General features: G+C 41.7%; 1 protein-coding gene across 3 annotated transcripts in view; it reads left to right on the top strand.

Annotated features, from left to right (window-relative positions):
* The window catches only part of cux1a (cut-like homeobox 1a), a 61,065-nt gene that overhangs the window by 9,328 nt on the left and 32,314 nt on the right, over window positions 1–19,423 (top strand). For all 3 annotated transcript variants that reach the window (XM_024276599.2, XM_024276598.2, XM_024276600.2), the window contains exons 2-4: window positions 9,854–9,964; window positions 13,128–13,175; window positions 16,749–16,827. In XM_024276599.2, coding sequence (XP_024132367.1) covers window positions 9,854–9,964; window positions 13,128–13,175; window positions 16,749–16,827 — 238 coding nt within the window. The remainder of the gene's footprint in view (window positions 1–9,853; window positions 9,965–13,127; window positions 13,176–16,748; window positions 16,828–19,423) is intronic.

The raw sequence follows: 19,423 nt of genomic DNA, 5'->3' as shown, positions 1-19,423 counted from the left end.
CCCCCCCCCCCATTACTCTAGTGGTTCGTTTGATGTTTGGATCAATCAATATAAAAAGCTCGAGTTCTTACACATGCTCCTTCTTATGTCCCACTGTGCTCAATTCCTCTTCCTTCTTTGTGTGGCATTATATCACATTTTCTCAACACAGAATGAATGATACAATTACAAGTCATTACTTAGCCTAACACAAGCTAATTATTCTGTCATTAAGGCAAGGATTAGCTATGCTCATTCTTTGCTTCTCACTCTTTCTGTGCCTTTTTTCTCTGGAAAGTCATGCAAGCGGAGCAGAAATCTCTGCTCATAAAGGCTGAGTAAGACTGAGCCCCAGGACATGCTCTGTTGATGTTGATTGTATAGACCATGGGTGTCAAACTAATTCAGAAGAAATGGCGACACTAGACAGTAGTGACAGCGCGGATAGCCGACATTAAAGATTCCAGACACAAAGATATGTCTAACTAAATTGGGCGCTCTGATATATGCTTTTAATTTCTGTCCGGAAATCAACATGGTTCTTTTATAGGCCGTGGCACGGCTCGTGCTGATGTGTCATCAGGCGTCTAGAGAAATTACTGGATACAACAGATAGTGGGGGCTAAATTAAAATGTGGAAAAAAGGGACATCACGCAGAGCAGGGACCTAATGTGGCATAGGCACGTGAGAGGCATGCACACCTTTTTCACTGTACTTAAACTGCCAGCTGCCTAAAGCGGTTACTTGTCCTTATATGGAAGTCAAAACAAATTACAGCAAAGCCAATGGCTAACAAACTGAGAACAGAGCAACTCTCAACACTGCTCTCTTGTCAGGGGTCACAGACTTTCTAGGTCAGGAATAGATTGTAAATTAGTGTAGAAGGGTGTGGATGTCTGCTGTGTTGCATTGCTTGCCTGCACCTGCGACTCTGTCATTATTCACTGATGGTTGCTTGTATGTGCATTTAAAGTCACAGAAAGGAATGGCTGCACGATGCAGGTTGGCTTTAAAAAAAGTCTTGGCTCTCAGCCTTGTATATGTGCTATAGGGCCAGAAGAGCCCCACTCTGCCCCTAGACTTGATTAATTCCTATCGCCTCTCTCCATGATCCCAGTTTCCATTTTTTAGTCTGTATCTGTGCACTCATCCCCTCCCCAATCTCTTCTCACTGGCACAGAATGGCTTCCTGGCAGAATGGAGGCATTAATTCAGGGATGAGAGGTGTGATTCTCTCTCTCCCTCTGCTTCTTTCTCCTTCTCTCTATCAGTGCTGTGTTTGTAATGCCTGGCCTTTATCGTAGCTGAAACAGCTCACTACCCTCTGATCCTATCTCAGATCTCAATATCCTAGCCGTTCCAGCCTGTAAACGCAGGGATGAAAAATCTTGCCCTTTCACCATCGCATTACACCCCAGCATATCGCCATATCCCTCTCCTCCCGTTGCACTCTCCACACCACTCACCCTTTTGACACAGGCCTCCAGCGAGATCCGAACTCTCCAGAATGAGACCCAGTGAGCTCCACTTCCTCCACACTACAAGCCGTCTTAGTCTCATTATATTTGTGTTTAGGCTCAGTCCAGGCCGCCAAATCCCCCCTCGTCAGACAATAGGTCAGGTAAAATAATGACTTGCTCTGAGAAAGCTTCAGGAGAGTTCAGGTTTGGGTGTCGGTGAGATAAAACAACAACCAGTCTCTGAGCAGAGAAACACGGATCAATACAAACGAAGCTGCAGTGTAAAAAGGCTGTTTTTGATCCAGGCTTGCGTCAGCATCACTGAAGTGAGTCTTGACAGCTCCTGTGCAGTTGGTAGATATGGATCTGTGTTCAAAAAAAGGAGCAAAACGCTCAGGGAGCACAAGCGTCTTGATAGACTGTGGAGAGTGTTAGGCTGACCCTCGCCCCCAACTGTTCTGCACACAAACAGTAAGAAACAGAAAAGATCCTAGCAGCTGCAGTAAAACTCAAGCGCAAGTCTGCGTTAAGGAAACTTAGTGGTTTCACTCCAATCTGAGAGAGGAATTGCTAAAACAGAGATTCAGGAAGATATGGCTTGCTTCTTAAACCCCCCTTTGTGGTTTGTGAAAACAGCATCTGTTGGCACATTTAGTTGTGTAGCATGCGATGTCAAACGTAGGAAGGCAGACAGGCAGCAAGGATCGCAGTGTCTTATCTCTGCTGCTGTTGTGCTGTGTTCTGAGGGGGCGTGCCTGTGATCTGTGATCATGTACCATGTCGTTGTAGCAAGCGTGGCTGTTGCTCCTGACTGAGCTGCCACCCCGTGACTCCACCCCCACACAGTACGTTTGGCATACAGAACAGTCGGCTGCATAGGAGTTGCAGATGGAATGGGGGGGGGTTTGAAAGGTAGATTTCAGATAAGACATCTTTCCAGACGCCTTTACTGTTTACTATCACAACCACACAACAGCCTCAGACATGTTGGAGATAAAAGGGAGAGATAAGTGAAGTGCGCGAGTGGGACAGAAAAACCTCATCTTTTCAACATCTGTGTCATGGTGTCAAGTACAAAGTCTTTACTTTGTAAGGAAGCTGCCTTGCAGCTGAGAACATTTTTTGAATTCAAATATGTTAAACTTTTTGATAAATGTGCAAAGCATGCACCAAATATGGAGCAGTTCATCTAACTAATGGAGCAGTGGCATGTTTGATCATGGACAACCTAGAATCAGCATAGAATAGATCAGAAACCGTCCTTGGGTAGCTTTATCTCCTCTGAGTTCTCCTGGTCACCGTGGTTGTGCAGACAGTAGCTGCAGATTGACTCCTTTCTGTGTACATAACAATAACTTTGTTGTCATTCCAACAGCCTATCTGTCTCGGCATCGTTGGGAGCGTTGGGGAATAAGGAATCCTGCAAAAGTTTTGATATCTCAATTAAAGAGCGTCTGCCTCCTGTTATCTCATTTAGTCTGTAGTCAATATGATTGGCATAATCAGACATGCCTGATTGGGGTCCCTCTTTTTAATTAATCAGCCTCACTGTATCATCACCTGTGGCTCATTAGAGTAATTAGAGCAAATTAGTCAGATAGAAGGGCTTGCTTTGCCTGCAGATGAACGGAGGATGCCATTAAAACGGCTCAAATTGAATGTACACACCAGTGATCTGAAGACCAGAGGTAATAGGATTTGTTTAGCCATAAGTGTTACCTGTAACGTGAACACTCATGGTGGTAAGGATTGAGATATCCCAATTTATACTGAGCTATAAAAAAATAGCTAACTCGGCTATATGGCGGTGAGCTAACAAGTTAGCAGATTTCCTCTCCTGAAACAGAGTTCAAAGAATGTGGAAAGACTGGGCTCCCAAAGTTACTGCAGCAGCCTGCCTGTGCATTCATGTGAGAGCACATGCATGTGGAGCAGTGCAAGAGGCTTCTTGGCCAAGTCGGTGTTGAAGTCTCTCTAGGGAGTGTTGGCAATCTGTTCCAATTGACTTTACAGCTGACCAGACGACCAAATGAACCAGGACAGGGACTGCTGCTGTGGGCCAGTCCAGCCAAGCCAAGCAGTGCTGTTACAGCAATCATACAGACATTACAGCCCACTTAATGCTCCCCTGCACACACATATTCCATCCTCTGTTAAGCTGGACAGTGCAGTCCTTAACAGGCGAAGCTTGATTTAAAATAGGGCGAGAACAAATGTGAAGGGTTAAGTTGATTCAAATTCTAATATTTTTAAAGATTTATTTTATTTTAAAGCCAAGTTAAGGTGAAATATTATGTTTTTCCTGCTGATACTTAATTGAACATCCTTGTATAACTTTTTTTGCACTTTAAGTCCCACTCCAACTGTATATATATATTTTTGTAAATAACCATCTGTGGTCTTTTAACCTTTATGCTATCCTAGTCATGTTTATATTGAAAGTGGGGTCATCTGGACCCCACAAGACAGCGTGGTGAACTTTTTTTTTCCCCCAATGATTTTTTTATCTTCACTGGTGTCTGTGGCTGACAGAAAATCTTGTCCACCTTTGTCATGGGAGGGATCACACATCAAAATAAAGGCGGGGTCATCTGGACTCCATAAGATAGCACAAGGGTTAATTATGATTATGGAGTTTTTAGCATAAATAAAAAAATAAGTATTTTTTTAAGCTATTTTCTTCAAAATAGCAGAAAGCAGCTCATTGGAAATTTGCCTTTGACTTTTGGGACAGAACGTGTGCATGGAAGTTGGCCTACGGTTAATTTCCCAGCATTCCTTTGTTTACTCTCTCCTGCTAGCTTATAGCTCCTCACAAGTCCAAGCTAACACTAGCGCAGCCAAAGAAAAAAAAAGTTTAGCAATATCGGAGTTATCTAGCTGTACAGTTTTACAGAAGATGCTAACTTGGACCAGTAAAATGAAGATGTTAATGGATCTATTTGTCTGCAATTAGATTAATCAGAATTGGAACGGAACAGGGAGACTTTGAGCTACCTATCAAAGTTGCTGCGCCACAACCCTGAACTGTTTCAGACTGTGGGTTTTTTATCTGCTCTGGGTCCCTCACTATATGAAAAAAAAGAAATAGAAATGCGGTTTTATTCTTAAATTATTTAATATTTCTCCTCCATCACGAGAAAAAGGTAACGAGAACATGTTAAAAACACCAAAAACAGAATTTTAATTGAACTGGGTCTTTAAGTAATGCTAAGGTCCGTAGAACAGTGTTGCCCAACATCAACAGTGGTCTCCTATAATGTATTAGTGCTTCAAATCTAATTTAACAACTTGGATTTTCTAAATCCAACTTTTTATTTTGTTAAAATAGACTGTATAGTGAATACATTTCTCTTCCCATTTACCTAATTGCAGGTTCATATTGAGATCAATATATAGAAAAAAAATCTCGATTTCTGGAAACAGGGCAGTATACCACCCTATTCCTTGTGGCTTGAAAATTTGTCATAAAAAGACTGTCAGTTTTATTTTATAGTTTGAAAGAAATTGTTTCCCCTTTGAGACTTGTAATTTAACACAGCTTTTGGCCTAGCTTTAGTTGAACAAAGATTTAGTTACTCACTACCGTTTATTCAAAACAGGTGCTAAAGTGCAAAAAAATCCCCAAACTGTGTGTTTACTATTTTACCTGAGATGGTGTATTTTGCAACGTTTTCTATGGGAGTTAAAATAACAGAAGTGGTCTGTGTGATTGTGTGTGGCAGCAGCGATTGTGCTTCGTTAGATGTTATGCCCCATCAGCAAGACGAGAGAGAGTCAAGTCTGCCTGTGTTTGCCAATGTGGGCACAGTTTGCTGCATAGTCAAAAACCTGTCTTAGTCCGCAGGTCCTTTTTTTGTTTTTTGGACTAAGACCATGACCATAATTACTTGCTCACTTGGCATCGAATCAATCCTCTTTTATGTGTGATTTATTTTGCTTAGCAGTGGTGAGATTTATTTATCTTTGAGGGAATAGGGATTTGGAAACACATTGGAAAACATTTAGTAGAAAAGGATTGACCCAGCATATGAAAAGGAATAGAAAAATTCGGACATGATTTTGCTGAAAATGTATTGATTTGGTTTATATGTTGAATTCCTTCCACTTCTTGGAGAAAGAAAATCTAAAAATGTGATCAAGGATGTAAAAGTGAATTCTTATGAGTTGCCTTAACTACTTTGTAAACAAAGAAGGCCTGTTGATTTTAAAGAGTGTGTGGGTTTAATGCTTTAAGTTAGAAGAAAGTATTCATCTTTGATCAGTCATGACCTTTATACCAATGTTAAGCACCATATAAACATTTTTAAAGATAAACTCTAATAAAAACTTGTTTTTTTATTTTGGCTTTTTCCTGATGATGGAGGACATATATAAAGAAAATTTAGCTTAAAGTGGCACTTTTGAGTATTTCTTTTTTTAAATCGTGAATCAGGGTTAGCTAGTAGTTGTGACATAGATGTTGGCTTGGAGTTGTGAGGGGCTGTAATCTAGCAGGAGAGTGTAAACACATGGATGACAGGAAGTAAGGGCAGGCTTACTCTGCAGCAATGGTCCCACCCACCACTCAGAGATGAATTTCTGTTGAGTCACTGTCGCTTTGCAGAAACAAAGTCATAGAAAACGACATAGATTTTTACATTTTGCCTACAAACGACATCACCACTGGAAACGATTTTACAATAGATGAAAAAATGATCAGGGTGGAACTTTAAAGAAAAAATGTCTTGATGCCCCAGTCAACCATTATAATTCCCCCTTTACATTTTAAATACAGTGAATGGTTCACTTAAAGAGAAACTGAAACTGTGGCTAGATGTGTTCAAAACAATATGCACATATAAAAACAAAAAATAAAAGTTTTTTTTTTTTTTTTTAAATAATCTCTGATTTAAGACTTAATTGGAGATTAATCTAACAAGAATACCACACAAAGTAATGTAAAAAGATCCGTTCATCATTGCCCTGAAAACAAAAGTCAAGCTTACTGTGACTGATCAAGTGTTCACTTGCACACCCTCTTGTGCACAGTCATTTTTAATTTGTGTCAAACGCGCAACAGCACAAATGCAAAAATAGCTCGCTGAACTGCCAACGAGCTTTTTTAGAACATGCTGTGATTTGACCAAAAAAAAAAAAAACCTGTTAAACTTTTGACAAACTATCGTCTCCTCTTTCCCACACTCTTCCTAAACTATATTTTGCATTTTGGATAGCTTCCCTTCTTCAATTAGCATCTGGGTTTCATCGTTAACCCAAACATTTTCATGCATTGCTATTGATACATGTCTATCTATAGCTGGTACTTAACCCCACCACATGGGGAGGGGCTTTGCTTTCCTCAACCTGAAGTTTGAAAGTTGGATGAGCTATGAATATACTCTATAGATGGTATTTTAGAGTTTCTGAATTTGTGATTATATCATAGAAAGGTATACATATATATAAAATTAGACTGGGAGGGTTTAATCATGCAGTTTAGTCCAATACTCTATTCTGCTGCTGATGTGATCTGAATTTAAACTGGATTAAAATTTTAGTATAACTATTATCTTTTGTTTTTTGCAACCAGTCGGTTAAATATTTTTGCTTGCATTCCTTAATATAATTTATTGTAAGCCAGATCAGATTTTCTGTCATCTTGAACTAGTTGGTTCTTTTTGATTATTTGAAGTCTTATCTTAAAGCAGTATAATTTATTTCACCTATACCCATAATTTTAAGCTTTTAGTTTATAACAATTAATTTCAAGTGATTAAAATGTATTAGTTCTACTTCTCATCAAGCTTCTGCACGCGCTCGAATTCACTAACAGACAGTGCAGCTGCTCCATGGCCATGGGCAGGCATGCTGCTACATCAACGGCTCTGTGAGCAGCTAGAGCAAGATGGCAAGTGAGCATTTTTCTTTCTTTTTTTTTTTTGCTCTGTGCTGCTGTGTAAAATCCATAACGGAGGACAGTCAACCAAGTCTGTCTGCCTAATCATTCTTTTCTTTGATCTTTTGTGGATAAAACAAGATCACTGCTGCTCAGGGAGTTAAACTTAATGCTGATGTGGGAAAATCTCCTAATTAGTACTTGGTAACGCTGCTTCTTTAGAGAGTGGTAGTTTTTGGGGTGTGGGCAGTGTGGGGAGGCGGTTCTGTGTGCTCAAGTGTGTTTTGGGACCTTGTCTGTAGACTGAGCCACAAGGGCCCCTGTGGTAATGTGTGTATTAAATGATTAGTGTGTTAGTTAGCATAACGGCCCTTCAGCAGCGTTTAATCACTCTCTGGGGTGGGCAGCCTCACAGGAGGTGGATAGGAGGGGTGGGTGAGGGGGGCGAAGGAGAGATTTAAACTGAGGAGACGGAACTGCTGGTTGACTGAGTGGATGATACGGTGAGAGCCCTCAAAATGACGGTGGAGGAAAAAAAGGGATCCTGCAATATTCACATGCTCAACACAGACAGATTTAGGCTCAGAACTTGCAATGTCAGAATTTCACCATATTCTAGAAAAAGTGCAAGGAATCACCATTTACTAAAATAGAAAATACATGTAAATAAAGGCAGGTTACAGCTCTGCTTTGATGGCATTTGTGATCATTTCAGTAGTCATTTTTGAGTTGACACTAAGGCAGGTTGCACGGTTATTAAAGAGCCACTCCAAGTGCATTTAACATGTTCTTGTAGCATTTTTCCTCATGATTGGGGAAAATTTAAGATTAAAATTGCATTTCTTAATTTTTTTTCCAAATCAATGTAAATCAGGAGTAGCCCAAAAAAAATGTTTCAAAAAGTTTTTAATTGATACGTACTAGGGCTGCCACAAACGATTATTTTAATAGTCGACTAATCACCGATTATTTTTTCCGATTAGTCGACTAATCGGGTCATGCACAAAGTTGATGTAAAACATTCACTTTAAACTAATATATGTAATTATGTAAAAACTATATATATATATATATATATATATATATATATATATATATATATATATATATATATATATATATTCACACTAGCATCATTATAGATGAAATGTAAGCTGAATTTGGCCGCAAAAGATGCTAGTGACGATGGCTGAAGATGCTGATAGCCAACTAAAATATGAGTTAAAGGCCAAATTAGCCTAAAAAAAGCCTAAGTTAGCAAAGACAGCTAGCATGTAGCTGAAATAAAAACTCCAAAATAGCCTAAAAAAACCTTAATAAATGCCAAAATAGTCCAATAAGCTAGCATAACACCATTATAACTTTCAACTTTACTACACTGACTCAATTTAATATGAAGTAACGACTAATCGACTATTAAATTAGTCGTCGACTATTTTAATAGTCGATTAGTCGTTGATTAGTCGACTAATTGTGGCAGCCCTAATACGTACTAATTACATTCAGCATTCAGCTTGCTCCGCTGTATTCAGAGGCATCCACTTGCAGGCAAATAGATCCATTAACGTCTTTTTTTCTAATATCTGGATCAAAACTGTACACCCGATGATGCATGGCATTTTTGTTTTACCGCTAATGTTGAGCTGGGGGTTGTTATGCTACGGTCCGAAATATTGTTGGTGTAGACATGAATGTTGACAGCGGTCGTCAGGCGTGTGGAACTGGTCATTTTTTCATATACCCCTGGGCTACCGGGTGGCTAGCAGCAGGCGATACAGCTGTCGGACGATTTTGTAACGGCGTCATCCCAGCCTGACACTAGACTGCCACCATGCGAACTCGAAATGTGCTCAGGCGGCCACTGACCATGTCAACTTTTAGAGAAAATTAAAATTGTAACTTTTTCTTAAAACTTCTGCAGCCACCATGCGGCATATAAAAATGCAACTGCTGCCTCCAGATTACACATGCCACGGTGCGGCCACCTGTCAAATTTGTGGAAATACTTGCATATAGCTAGCCACACAGTGGTATTTTGAGAAATGTGACCATAGCCTATACCAGCAGGAGAAACTATAAACAAAGGGATGATGGGTAATGAGCTCAAGCTTACTCCGTACCCACGGTCCCACCCACAACTCAGAGGCAAATTTGTTATGGCCTATACCGTTCTGCAGAAACTCTGTCCTAGAAATAGTTTTTATTTTTGTAATTTTGGCTTAAAGTTGTTTAATTCCAAAAGATTACTGGGAATGCTTTTACAATGGATCAAATGGTATCAAAGGGGGACTTTTAAGTGTTTCCGGAGACAGTGGAGACTTGTGGGAAGGCTCATATTTTGTTTGCAGTGTTGTTTACATCAGCTGAGATTTGCTGCTGCATTTAATCATCACTTTCTAATGGAACCGGACGGCTGGTGTAAAAACAAATCCTTCTTTTCATACTTTATGAAGACAAATGTTTGCTGTGTCGACTGTTGTGCTGATGACAAAATGCACACCGGAAACCTTACAAAGTTTTGTGTTTGGTTTGCAGAAAGAACTAGACGCCACCGCCACACAGCTTGCCAACAGACAGGACGAAAGTGAACAGTCCAGGAAGAAACTAATTGACCTGAGCCGTGAGTTCAAGAAGACCACTCCAGAGGTGAGAAAATCCAATGTTTACTGATGTGTCCCAACATAGGAAACATAACACACATAACTGTCAGTTTGCTCCAGCGCCTGTTCTACTTTTCCTAAGTGCACCTCTAATTATTTACAAAGAAACCAATAAGAAAGAGAAGACAACACAAGAGATATACAGGCTTGGCTCCCAAAAATAGTATCTCCATTAGTTTCCGTGAAATCCTGAAGAGACAAAACAGAAAACCCCTCAGGAGTTTGTATTATCTGACCTAGTTTTTCATAGGAACAGAAAGTGTGGTCTGTTGGTGTGTATATGCAGGGAGAAAGGCGGAAAGGCAGAGCAGGGATGAGCAGTAGGGGGAGAACGAGAGAGTGTGACACCACTACTAAGTGGGATCAGGAGGGAATTCTGTCCTGTTCCTGTGTTCCAATCACTCCTCCTGGGAATATTTGTTTCATCTCTGTTACCAAGGCAACCCGTTCCTAACCTCAGAGAGAAAACAAAGTATTGTTGTGTTATTATTGGTAATGTCACCATGGTGAATTATTGATGTTGGTATAAATTATGTATGAATGGTGTACACAGTGGATAGAAAATTGTCAACCCTCGGTAGAGTTGACAGTAGGCCTATTATAGTTACCACAGGATAGGGATTGTGACTATTGACTCCGGCGTGTTGCCCATCGCGGTTACAAGAATATACATACAAGAGAGTCATGCCCGCACACAAAAGATGCAAGTTTCACTTCACCCTACTCATTCATCTGTAGCCTCATTTCCAAGTATAACCACATTACTAGCGACAGAGGGGGACGAGATGGACAGAGGGAAATACACATGTAGAGGGCGAGACAGAGAAAACATGACGAGAGGCAAAGGCTAAAGCACACACAGGCAGATAGCCTAGATCACAGAACAGGACACACACATTCATCAGTGTAACAAGGCTGTGATTTAGGAAGGCTCCTCTGGCGTCTGTGTGGCCCCTGGCATCTCCCTGGTATGTGGAGGAGGAATCTGAGCCAGGCCAGACGAGCGACAGGATTCATTACAGGGCTCTAACAGGCTCAATAGGAATCGGCAATAAAAACTCTGGGCAGTTGGAAGTACAGAGGCGTCGAGATTGCCAACCACACAGGCTTGGTCATAACATGCAATGGCTTTGGCTTGATTAAAAAAAAAAAAAAATAGTCTTGTGCGTTCCTGGAGCTGTTTGCTCTCATGCCGGAGCTGTGTGTTTGGTTGACCAGCCCATAGAGGGGGCTGTCAGCTCTCAGTGGTCTGTGTCAGTCAGCGGAGATCACAGTCACATCAGATCAGACTGCATTAGGCTGAGCGGGAGTCCGTCTCTGATCCATTATTCAACAACCAGGAGACCGGCCCACATTGACTGTGTCTCGTCTGCTGAGCTGTACTCGGCGTGAACTGCACTCATGGTCTGCATAATAACATGCACACACTCGCACAGCAGCTTTTGTAGCTTTTTGAAAGTAGTGCAAAGAAATGCAGCGTGAAAACAAAGTTTTTATAATTTATTAGGACTGACACACTGTCGAATTTTTAAGACTACATCTCACTGTGCTTCCTAAGTCGTCTAAATTATTCATTGAGTTCTTAATTTCCTTTTAGTTAGTCAAGCCCGCTCCACTACAGTGTTGTAAAGAAAAGGGTGGGAATGGTTGTAAAATGCCCCAAAGATTGCTAGCCAAAGGCAGTAGCAGTAAAACAACTTTTGTGTTTGTGTGTGTTTGTGTGTATGTGTGCATGGATGCAAAGACACAGTTTGTGTTTAGCTGCAGGGCAGACAGACAGGGAATGGGAGTTCCATACTCCCTGGAGGATTCCTCGGGCTACCCTGTCTGCTGTCTGCTGGCAGCTTACACACCAACCATCCATCTCCTGGTGCATGGGCCCCTCCACTCCCCTCAACACACACACATATAGAATGACCGTGTGTGCATTGTTATGTTATATGGTCATAAATCTTTGTAGGGGGGAGCCGAAGGAGCAGCTTTTGAGTGGACCAAATGGGTTTAGTGTCCTGCCGATTGAGTAGCTCACTGCTGTATTTTGAACTGCTTTAAAATTTTTTTTTTTTAGTTTATTTGCAGCATTATTGTTGCTGTTAAAATTAGTTTTGTGTGTCTAAATTTGTTTAACAACACCACAACAAAACCTGATTTAAAATTCACATATTTGGTTTCATGAGGGCTCTTTAAAAAAGGACGCTTTCGCAAAATTGGGTGAGGTGCAGGGCTCAGGTCATTATTCACAGCAGGGGAATATTGAATCGGACCAGACAAACTGCCATAGTGACCCATGATGAGTTAACAATAAACCAGGGTCACAGAGGTCATGACCTGTCCTCAGCCACAGACAAACGGCCTGTCTGCACCAACCTGGGACTTGCCCAGTCCCAGACACTGGTCACAGGTCATCTTGGGCTGCACATTAGCCAAAGTTGTCACTTAGGTGGAGGTTTGGAAAAAGGCGTTAAGGCTCTTGAACGCACATCTGTCGTTGCCCATCTTCATCAGCCTCACTTGTGAGTGTGAGAGTGTCCACAAAACTGTGCAGATCAAGTGTTCCTGAACAGAATGTCCTATTCTGCGGCACTTCTTACCATACGCTCCAGTTCAGTTTGTCAGCATGGAGGCTCGCCTACAGCGTACGGATTTGCATGTTCCCTTGATACATACTCAACTGGCTTTCTAATCTAAAACTGCTGACTTGTATTGGAAAGTCAAACAATGGGACATAGATAAAGAAGCATTTGTTTTATATTAAAGAAAACGGCGCAATGACCTGAGCAGTAACTTCAAGCACAACTGAAAAGACAATTTGCATTAACTGTAGATCTGCTGTGTGGCTTATTGACTCTGGCTCACACGCACCTCTGATGCCTTTGGGTGGCCCAGGTGGTGCTGCACCTGTTCCTATGAGGAGCACGGTCCAGCACAGCACCCTGGGCAATAAACCTAGCTTTACTGCCTCCTCTATTGCTGATCTTTTATACACCCTACTAAATTCAGTTTCCGTAAGTGGCGAGAATGGCATTCTCTCAATTCAGTTATAGTAGTGGATGTTTATTATTCTTTGTATGGGTGTCACATGCTCTTATATATTCATGTGAAGAATGAAACATCTTGATTTAGTTATTTATCTTCTTTTTTATTTTCAGGATTTACGGAAACAGGTCGCCCCTTTGCTTAAGAGCTTCCAAGGAGAGGTGAGTTCTGTTATGGAATGTGTACGACACTTAAAAACATTTCAATTTCATACAACGTTTAATGACTCGTCTTGCTCCCAATCTCAGTCTCTGACTTTCATTTTTTTTCTTTTGGCTTTCCTATTAAAGTAGTCATTATTTTGCCCCGACATCTTCTGTATTTACTCTTGCCACTATCTCATTTCCCCTCTTTCCTCTACTTCTTTGCTTTGCTCTGCTCTTGATTTTCTGTCCTATTCATGAAGTCCTGTAGCCCGAGGGTGTGTTTAAATTGCATCCTGCAAAAAAGTCACCACAAAACCCTAGCTTAAGCCAGTTACAATTCACTGACTGCCATTTCCTCAGACTTTGTATGTCTGCATTATTCAGTGGGTTTATTCGCCTCTCTTTTAAGGGAAGGTTTGGTGAATCATAAACAATTTCTTGCAATATTTCACTATACGTTTTTAGGTTTTCAAACCTATAATGTTTTCTTGCGCTACATTTGTTCTCATGCTGCTCCCTTCTATCTCCTTCCTCATCATTTTGGCCTAATTCCATTTTGACTCCTCCTTTCTGGCAGCTATACACTTGCAGTTCACTCCTGTATGTGAAAGTCAGAATGTAGGAGTGGAAGCGGCTGGTTCACATTCAGACAGGGGCTTTATTTGGGGTTGGAAAGGGTGGGTACTTGCAGACATACACACACACAGTAGGACACACATGTTCTCAAGCAAAATCATCTCAATACATAGTGACAAGGCTGTTTTGCTACTGGCCATAGAGCATTACAGTTTAACACTGGGTTAGTTTCCATATTCTTGTGTTAGATCAACAACCACAGCCAGTGGTTATGTAAAAATGCTGTAATTTATAGTGGTTCCACCATGTTCTGCTGATGATCCACAGTCTATTTAGAGAACAGAAACAGCAGCATAATTGGGGCTTTGTCAGCTGTTTCCACCATCTTTATGTTGACACACCTTGGCGGCATGCACACCAGAACACGCTGAGACTCGTAGTGGGTGGTCGCGGAACTGAGAGACATTATCTTATGATTATTGAGATAATACTGTACACCCGCGCCAGTCTCAGAACAGCCCATCAATCAGACGACTATTCTGCACACTAGCATGCCACAACACGAGTCGCTATGAGGATATGTAATTTTAGCCTGTCTTTGTTTGCTTACCCTTCAATCCTTTGATCAAGGACAAGACAGCACCAAGAACCAGAGGGGGTCCTTTTAGATTTTCACACAAACTTATCTTTTAGCTTTTTATTCAGCTAACTCAAGCGAATATGGAGGCGAACCAATAAAGAGTTTCAGCCCGTAAACATTAAAGCTTTGTTGCTTAATTGTGTTTTTATTATTCAAAGGTACCTGTCTTCAGGTTATGATTTTTACCAATAATTTTACAGTTTCCACAAGACCAGTTTGGCTAACTGGTTTTGTGTTTATATTGAATGCTCAGTGTTTCTTGTTGGTCCATCGATCAGATAAGCTTTTCCATTATCCAAGGCCTTAGTCTCTGCTTCCCATAGCCTCCTCTTATCAGACTCCACTGGGGCCACACACACGCAACACACACACACATACGTATGTACAGGTCAGCCTGATGCCCTTCACACACTATGGTTGAGATAGGGGAGTGAGGCAGTGCTGAGTGATGGTGGCACAAGGTGCTGACGTATGTATGTATGTGTTTGTGTGTGGGGATGTGTCAGGGATACCTTTTGCTATTGTAAGCATTTCTCACCAATAACCCTCTGATACTGGTGAGGTATCATTTGTGTCACTTCATTTGTTGTGTATGTGTGCAGGATGGGGGCAGGGGAGCGTGTAATAGCAGATGTCATTGGGATTGGTTGAAAGAACTGCAGTTTGGAACAGCAGGCTTGGATTTGCAAATCCTGGGTGGTCTTCTAATGGTTCTGGTCTTGCAGTTAACCTGCCTTTAACTGTAGGGTGTGTCCTACATTAAAAGTCTATTTCCTGCCTCCCATGTCGGGCTATATAAAGCTGTTGTACCACTAACCTTGGCCTAGTCACTGCACAGCCATGTTGCTGATTTCTTTTACTGCTATCAGCAAAAACATTTTTTGTGAGGATTTTTTTTTTACATTGTAATCTTTAAATATTTGATCAAATACCGTTTAATGTAGATATGAAAAGATGTTTGCACACAAGCCGGTCGTTGGTCTGCCAAAGGTATTAGTGCTGAACATTTGTAATCTTCCATTAGAGGCTGCGCAGTTGAGTATCATGATCACTTAATTTCAGACGGCATTTGAAACTGTAAAAGGCACAATGTAGCTAGATATGTGAATCAGCTAAACGAGTGGGGTTTTGGGTGTGTCTGTATGTGGGGGTGAGAAAAATAGCAGGCTGGCAAAACAGGCTGAAGTGCGTGACGGAGACTCATGTGAGAAACACTGACACTAAAACAACTCAGACGAAAAGTAATGAGTCAGACAACATGAAATTGACAAGAAATGAATTGAAATAAAAATACAGCGGAGGGCGGGGGGGTTGCTGGCACCAGCCTACTCAGGGCCAGATGTTTTGCGGCTAAAATCTAGAGATGAATCAAAGCCATGTGAAGAGATTTATTAGGTTCCCATAGGAGCACAGGCAGTATTACATGTAACCCGCTCTGTTTACAGTGGCAAGAACCCCTAAACCACCCATCAACTACACTACTGGCTTGGCTGGGAATGTGAAGACTTTGTATTTGGGCTTATATAGGCTTTTGTCTTCATTCTTTTTCTCTTTGTTAATGCGCTGGAGGAGTTGGAAGAGAAACACAAGGCTGTTTAGTCTGAGTGCATGAGCCAGAGTAGTCAGCTGTACCTCTGCCCATTACAGTAGCACCATCTGAATGTCTTTATTTGGCATCTGTTTCCTTAGATTCTGGCTTCAGATGTTTTGCCTACGCTCCCTGTTTCTCATATTGAAGAGTGACATTTGGGCTGTAATACAGCCATTCCTTCCTGTTTCAGAATTGAAAACATTACAAAAGTTTTCTTTTCTTTCTTTGTTCTAAAGAATTCGTTTTTTATGGATCCTTCTTAACGCTGTCCATTTCAATAACGTTGGTGATGGAATGCATGCCGTGCCTGCCTGTGTTAATGGCTACATCAGTAATGGATCCACACTGTATTGCTGCTAAGAGCTGACTGAATAATCTGCCCCTGCTGTGGCTGGAAAGACTGAGCCAGCTGTTTAATGATGTCAGTGTGCTGGAGGGAACACACACTTTTGTACACACTCGCGCACGCACATACCGACAGACCCGGGCACACTTGCTCGAGGACAGACCGACGTGGACATGCATAGCCGCATGGCAAACGAAACACATCCGTCAGCGGCTGAACAGCTGAACTGGATTTACGGGAAGAAAACACCCAAGCAGCCCCCTGTCGAAATGCCCAATCACATGCAACATACCAGCGCAAAGTGATGATGGACAGTTGTGTAGACGACCCCTAATGTGAAATTAATGGACTTTCAAAATGCATGAGTTTGACAATTAGAAATGAGGTTGTGTATGTGGGAATTAACCAATGCTTTTTCATTTGTCATCTTTGCAGATCGATGCCTTGAGTAAGAGGAGTAAAGAAGCAGAGGCCGCCTTCTTGAACGTATACAAGAAAATAATCGATGTCCCTGGTAAGAGCGACCTTAATTTCATGCTGTATGTCAAACTGTGTCTATTTAAACGCATTGAGTATAAATCTTTGGATAAACAGTTATTCCTGCACTCAATATCCGTAGTGCAAAAGAGGAAAAAAAAAAGACGACGCTGCTCCTCCAGTGCTCATCGACGCATTTACAGGGCTCTAATATGTAGCCTGGAGATCTCAGCCCGACGAGTGTAGCTTTTAGATGGTCTTAACAGAAGGTGCATTTTGATATGGGTGACTGGTGCACTCACTGATGGCTGTGGTAAAGTGCACACACTTGAGCAGTCCCGTTCAGCGCGCGGAGGCTTAGGAAAGTTACAAAACACGCAGTCACAGTGCTGCTGGTTGAAGATTTTCAGCTGTACGGGAGCCCTTGGGGGACTGTGTATGTAGGAATGAGAAAGGAGTTGAGTTCATCTATAGCGTAAGGAGGTCATCATATTCCCACATGGATAGACCTACAGTAATATCTTTGGATTGTACTGCTCCCAATAAGTCAGCGCCAGCTCTGACGGTGCTATTCTTAACTTGCAGCGAGACAATGATGTAATGCCTGATGCACACGCGCACTGAAACACACACACACACCAACACACACACACACCGACCAGCCTGACTAATGCAGCAGTCTTGAAAGAGGAAACACTGTGTTTTGTTCTGTCTTCTGTCAGCTGAAGGCCTGGTTAGTCAGCCAGTGTGCTCTGCTTTAGATTAAAGGTGTCTGGCGAGAGTGTTCAGCACCAGTGGCCCACAAGTCAAACTGCTTTTAACTGGTTGTGCAGCTGGCTTGAAGAGGGCTTACATGAAGGACGAAAGTTTGATAAGAACCAAAGAAAGTTGATTTCCAAGGGCGCGATAGGATCCAGAACGTACAGTCATATTGCTTAGTGTTTGTTTCCGTTTGTGTGCGACTGTAAAAGTGTGCGCACGCGAAGGTGTGTTGCGTGTGCGTGCCGAAACGGAGCCCTCCATGGCGTGTCACCTTGACAGCACAAAATCAGCATGAAATTCCCCAATCGTTCTGTGCTGATCTCTCATTAGCATAGTTAAGATATCTAACTGCGTCAGACATTACACACACACACAGCCCTTACCCCCCCCAGCTGTAAGCTGTCAGTTCCTCTTATCTGTACAACACGCACACACACATAAACACACATACGCATAAACTGCTCTTTTAGCTGGCATGCTGATGAGCGTCGCCTGCGTCTCTTGGCTGCCTGTCACCAGTCTGCCACCCATGAGCACCAATCAGATGTGATTGGCCTGACTGACAGGGCTCTCTTCATCACACTGACAGTTAACCCTGCTGTGTGTTTCCAGAGTTGTTGGTAAAAGGCCTCTAGAAAGTTTCTTTTTTTTCCCCCTCCGTCTTTGTTTCTTTAATCTCTTATTTCTCTCTTTCTACTGCTCTTTTTTTGTAGCGTTCCACTATGTCCAACTGTCTGCTCCCATCTTTCTCTTCTCTCTGGCTTTGAAACTTCATCATAGGGAGCACTTTAACTGATCACAGCCCAGTAATATTTCTCGTTAATGTCTCTGATCTGTGTTTCAGTCTAAATCTACTGACATCTCCTCTTGTTCTCCTGCTGCGTTAGCAATCGATGGAGACAACAACCCCCCTGCGTACAGTTCTAGTGTGTATCTGATAAATTAACAATGTTCCTCTGTAGATTGGCTAATCATTTCTGCAAAAATATTTTGTCAGAGGAAAGATGTACAGGATGTACTCAGATCTGAACTGACTGTGATTAGGACTATAGATCAAAAGCAATTAAACTGGATGAAAAAAATGAGGACAATTTACCTCAGATTATTTGTGGTGTCCCATAAGGTTCAATTCTGGGCCCACTACTCTTCAACTTTGATACAAGTTGTTTGTATCGAAACTATTAAAACTCATATTTGCTTAAAATGAAGGAGGCTACAAATTGAGGACATGTAGGAACTTCAAAATCAAACTGGTAAGAAAGTTTCTGTGTCTGTTTGCGCCACGAGGACTCTGGAGGGCGGTTAATGTCCCACTCCAGTTATCTTTTGATCTATTGTTAAAGTTTTCCCAGTGGTCTTTTGATTATGATTGTTGTTTTAAGCCAAAATTGAAAAATGTGTCGTATTCTAGGACACTTTCTGCAGGGTGGCAGCAGTTGCTCAAAAATTCACCTCTGAGTTGTGATTGGGACTGTTGCCGCAGAGTAACCCCACCCCTACTTCCCATCATTCCTTTGTTTACCATCTCTCCCGCTAGCTTACAGCTTCACACAACCCCGAGTTAACATTAGTGGTGCAATGAAAATGGCAGTTAATATTGTAGCCATTTTGCCATACAGTTTAGAGCCAGATACCAGCTCAGACGAGGAAAACAAATACGTACATGGATCTATTTGCTGTAAGGGAGTGCTTGGAAGTGGAGTGGAGCATTTAGCCTGTGGCCGTCCAGTTGTAGTTTGTACGTAACGACTACAAGCTTTTCCTAGAATTCAGTCAAATGTACAAAGAAACTGTTGTTTCGCAATATAGAGATGAGGGAATCTAAAGGTTCCTGGATGTTGAATTAAATTCCAAGTATAAGACGGTGTTCT

The sequence above is a fragment of the Oryzias melastigma genome, linkage group LG13, assembly GCF_002922805.2.
Source record: "Oryzias melastigma strain HK-1 linkage group LG13, ASM292280v2, whole genome shotgun sequence".
Taxonomy (NCBI): domain Eukaryota; kingdom Metazoa; phylum Chordata; class Actinopteri; order Beloniformes; family Adrianichthyidae; genus Oryzias; species Oryzias melastigma.
This window is presented reverse-complemented; position numbering and strand designations above follow the sequence as displayed.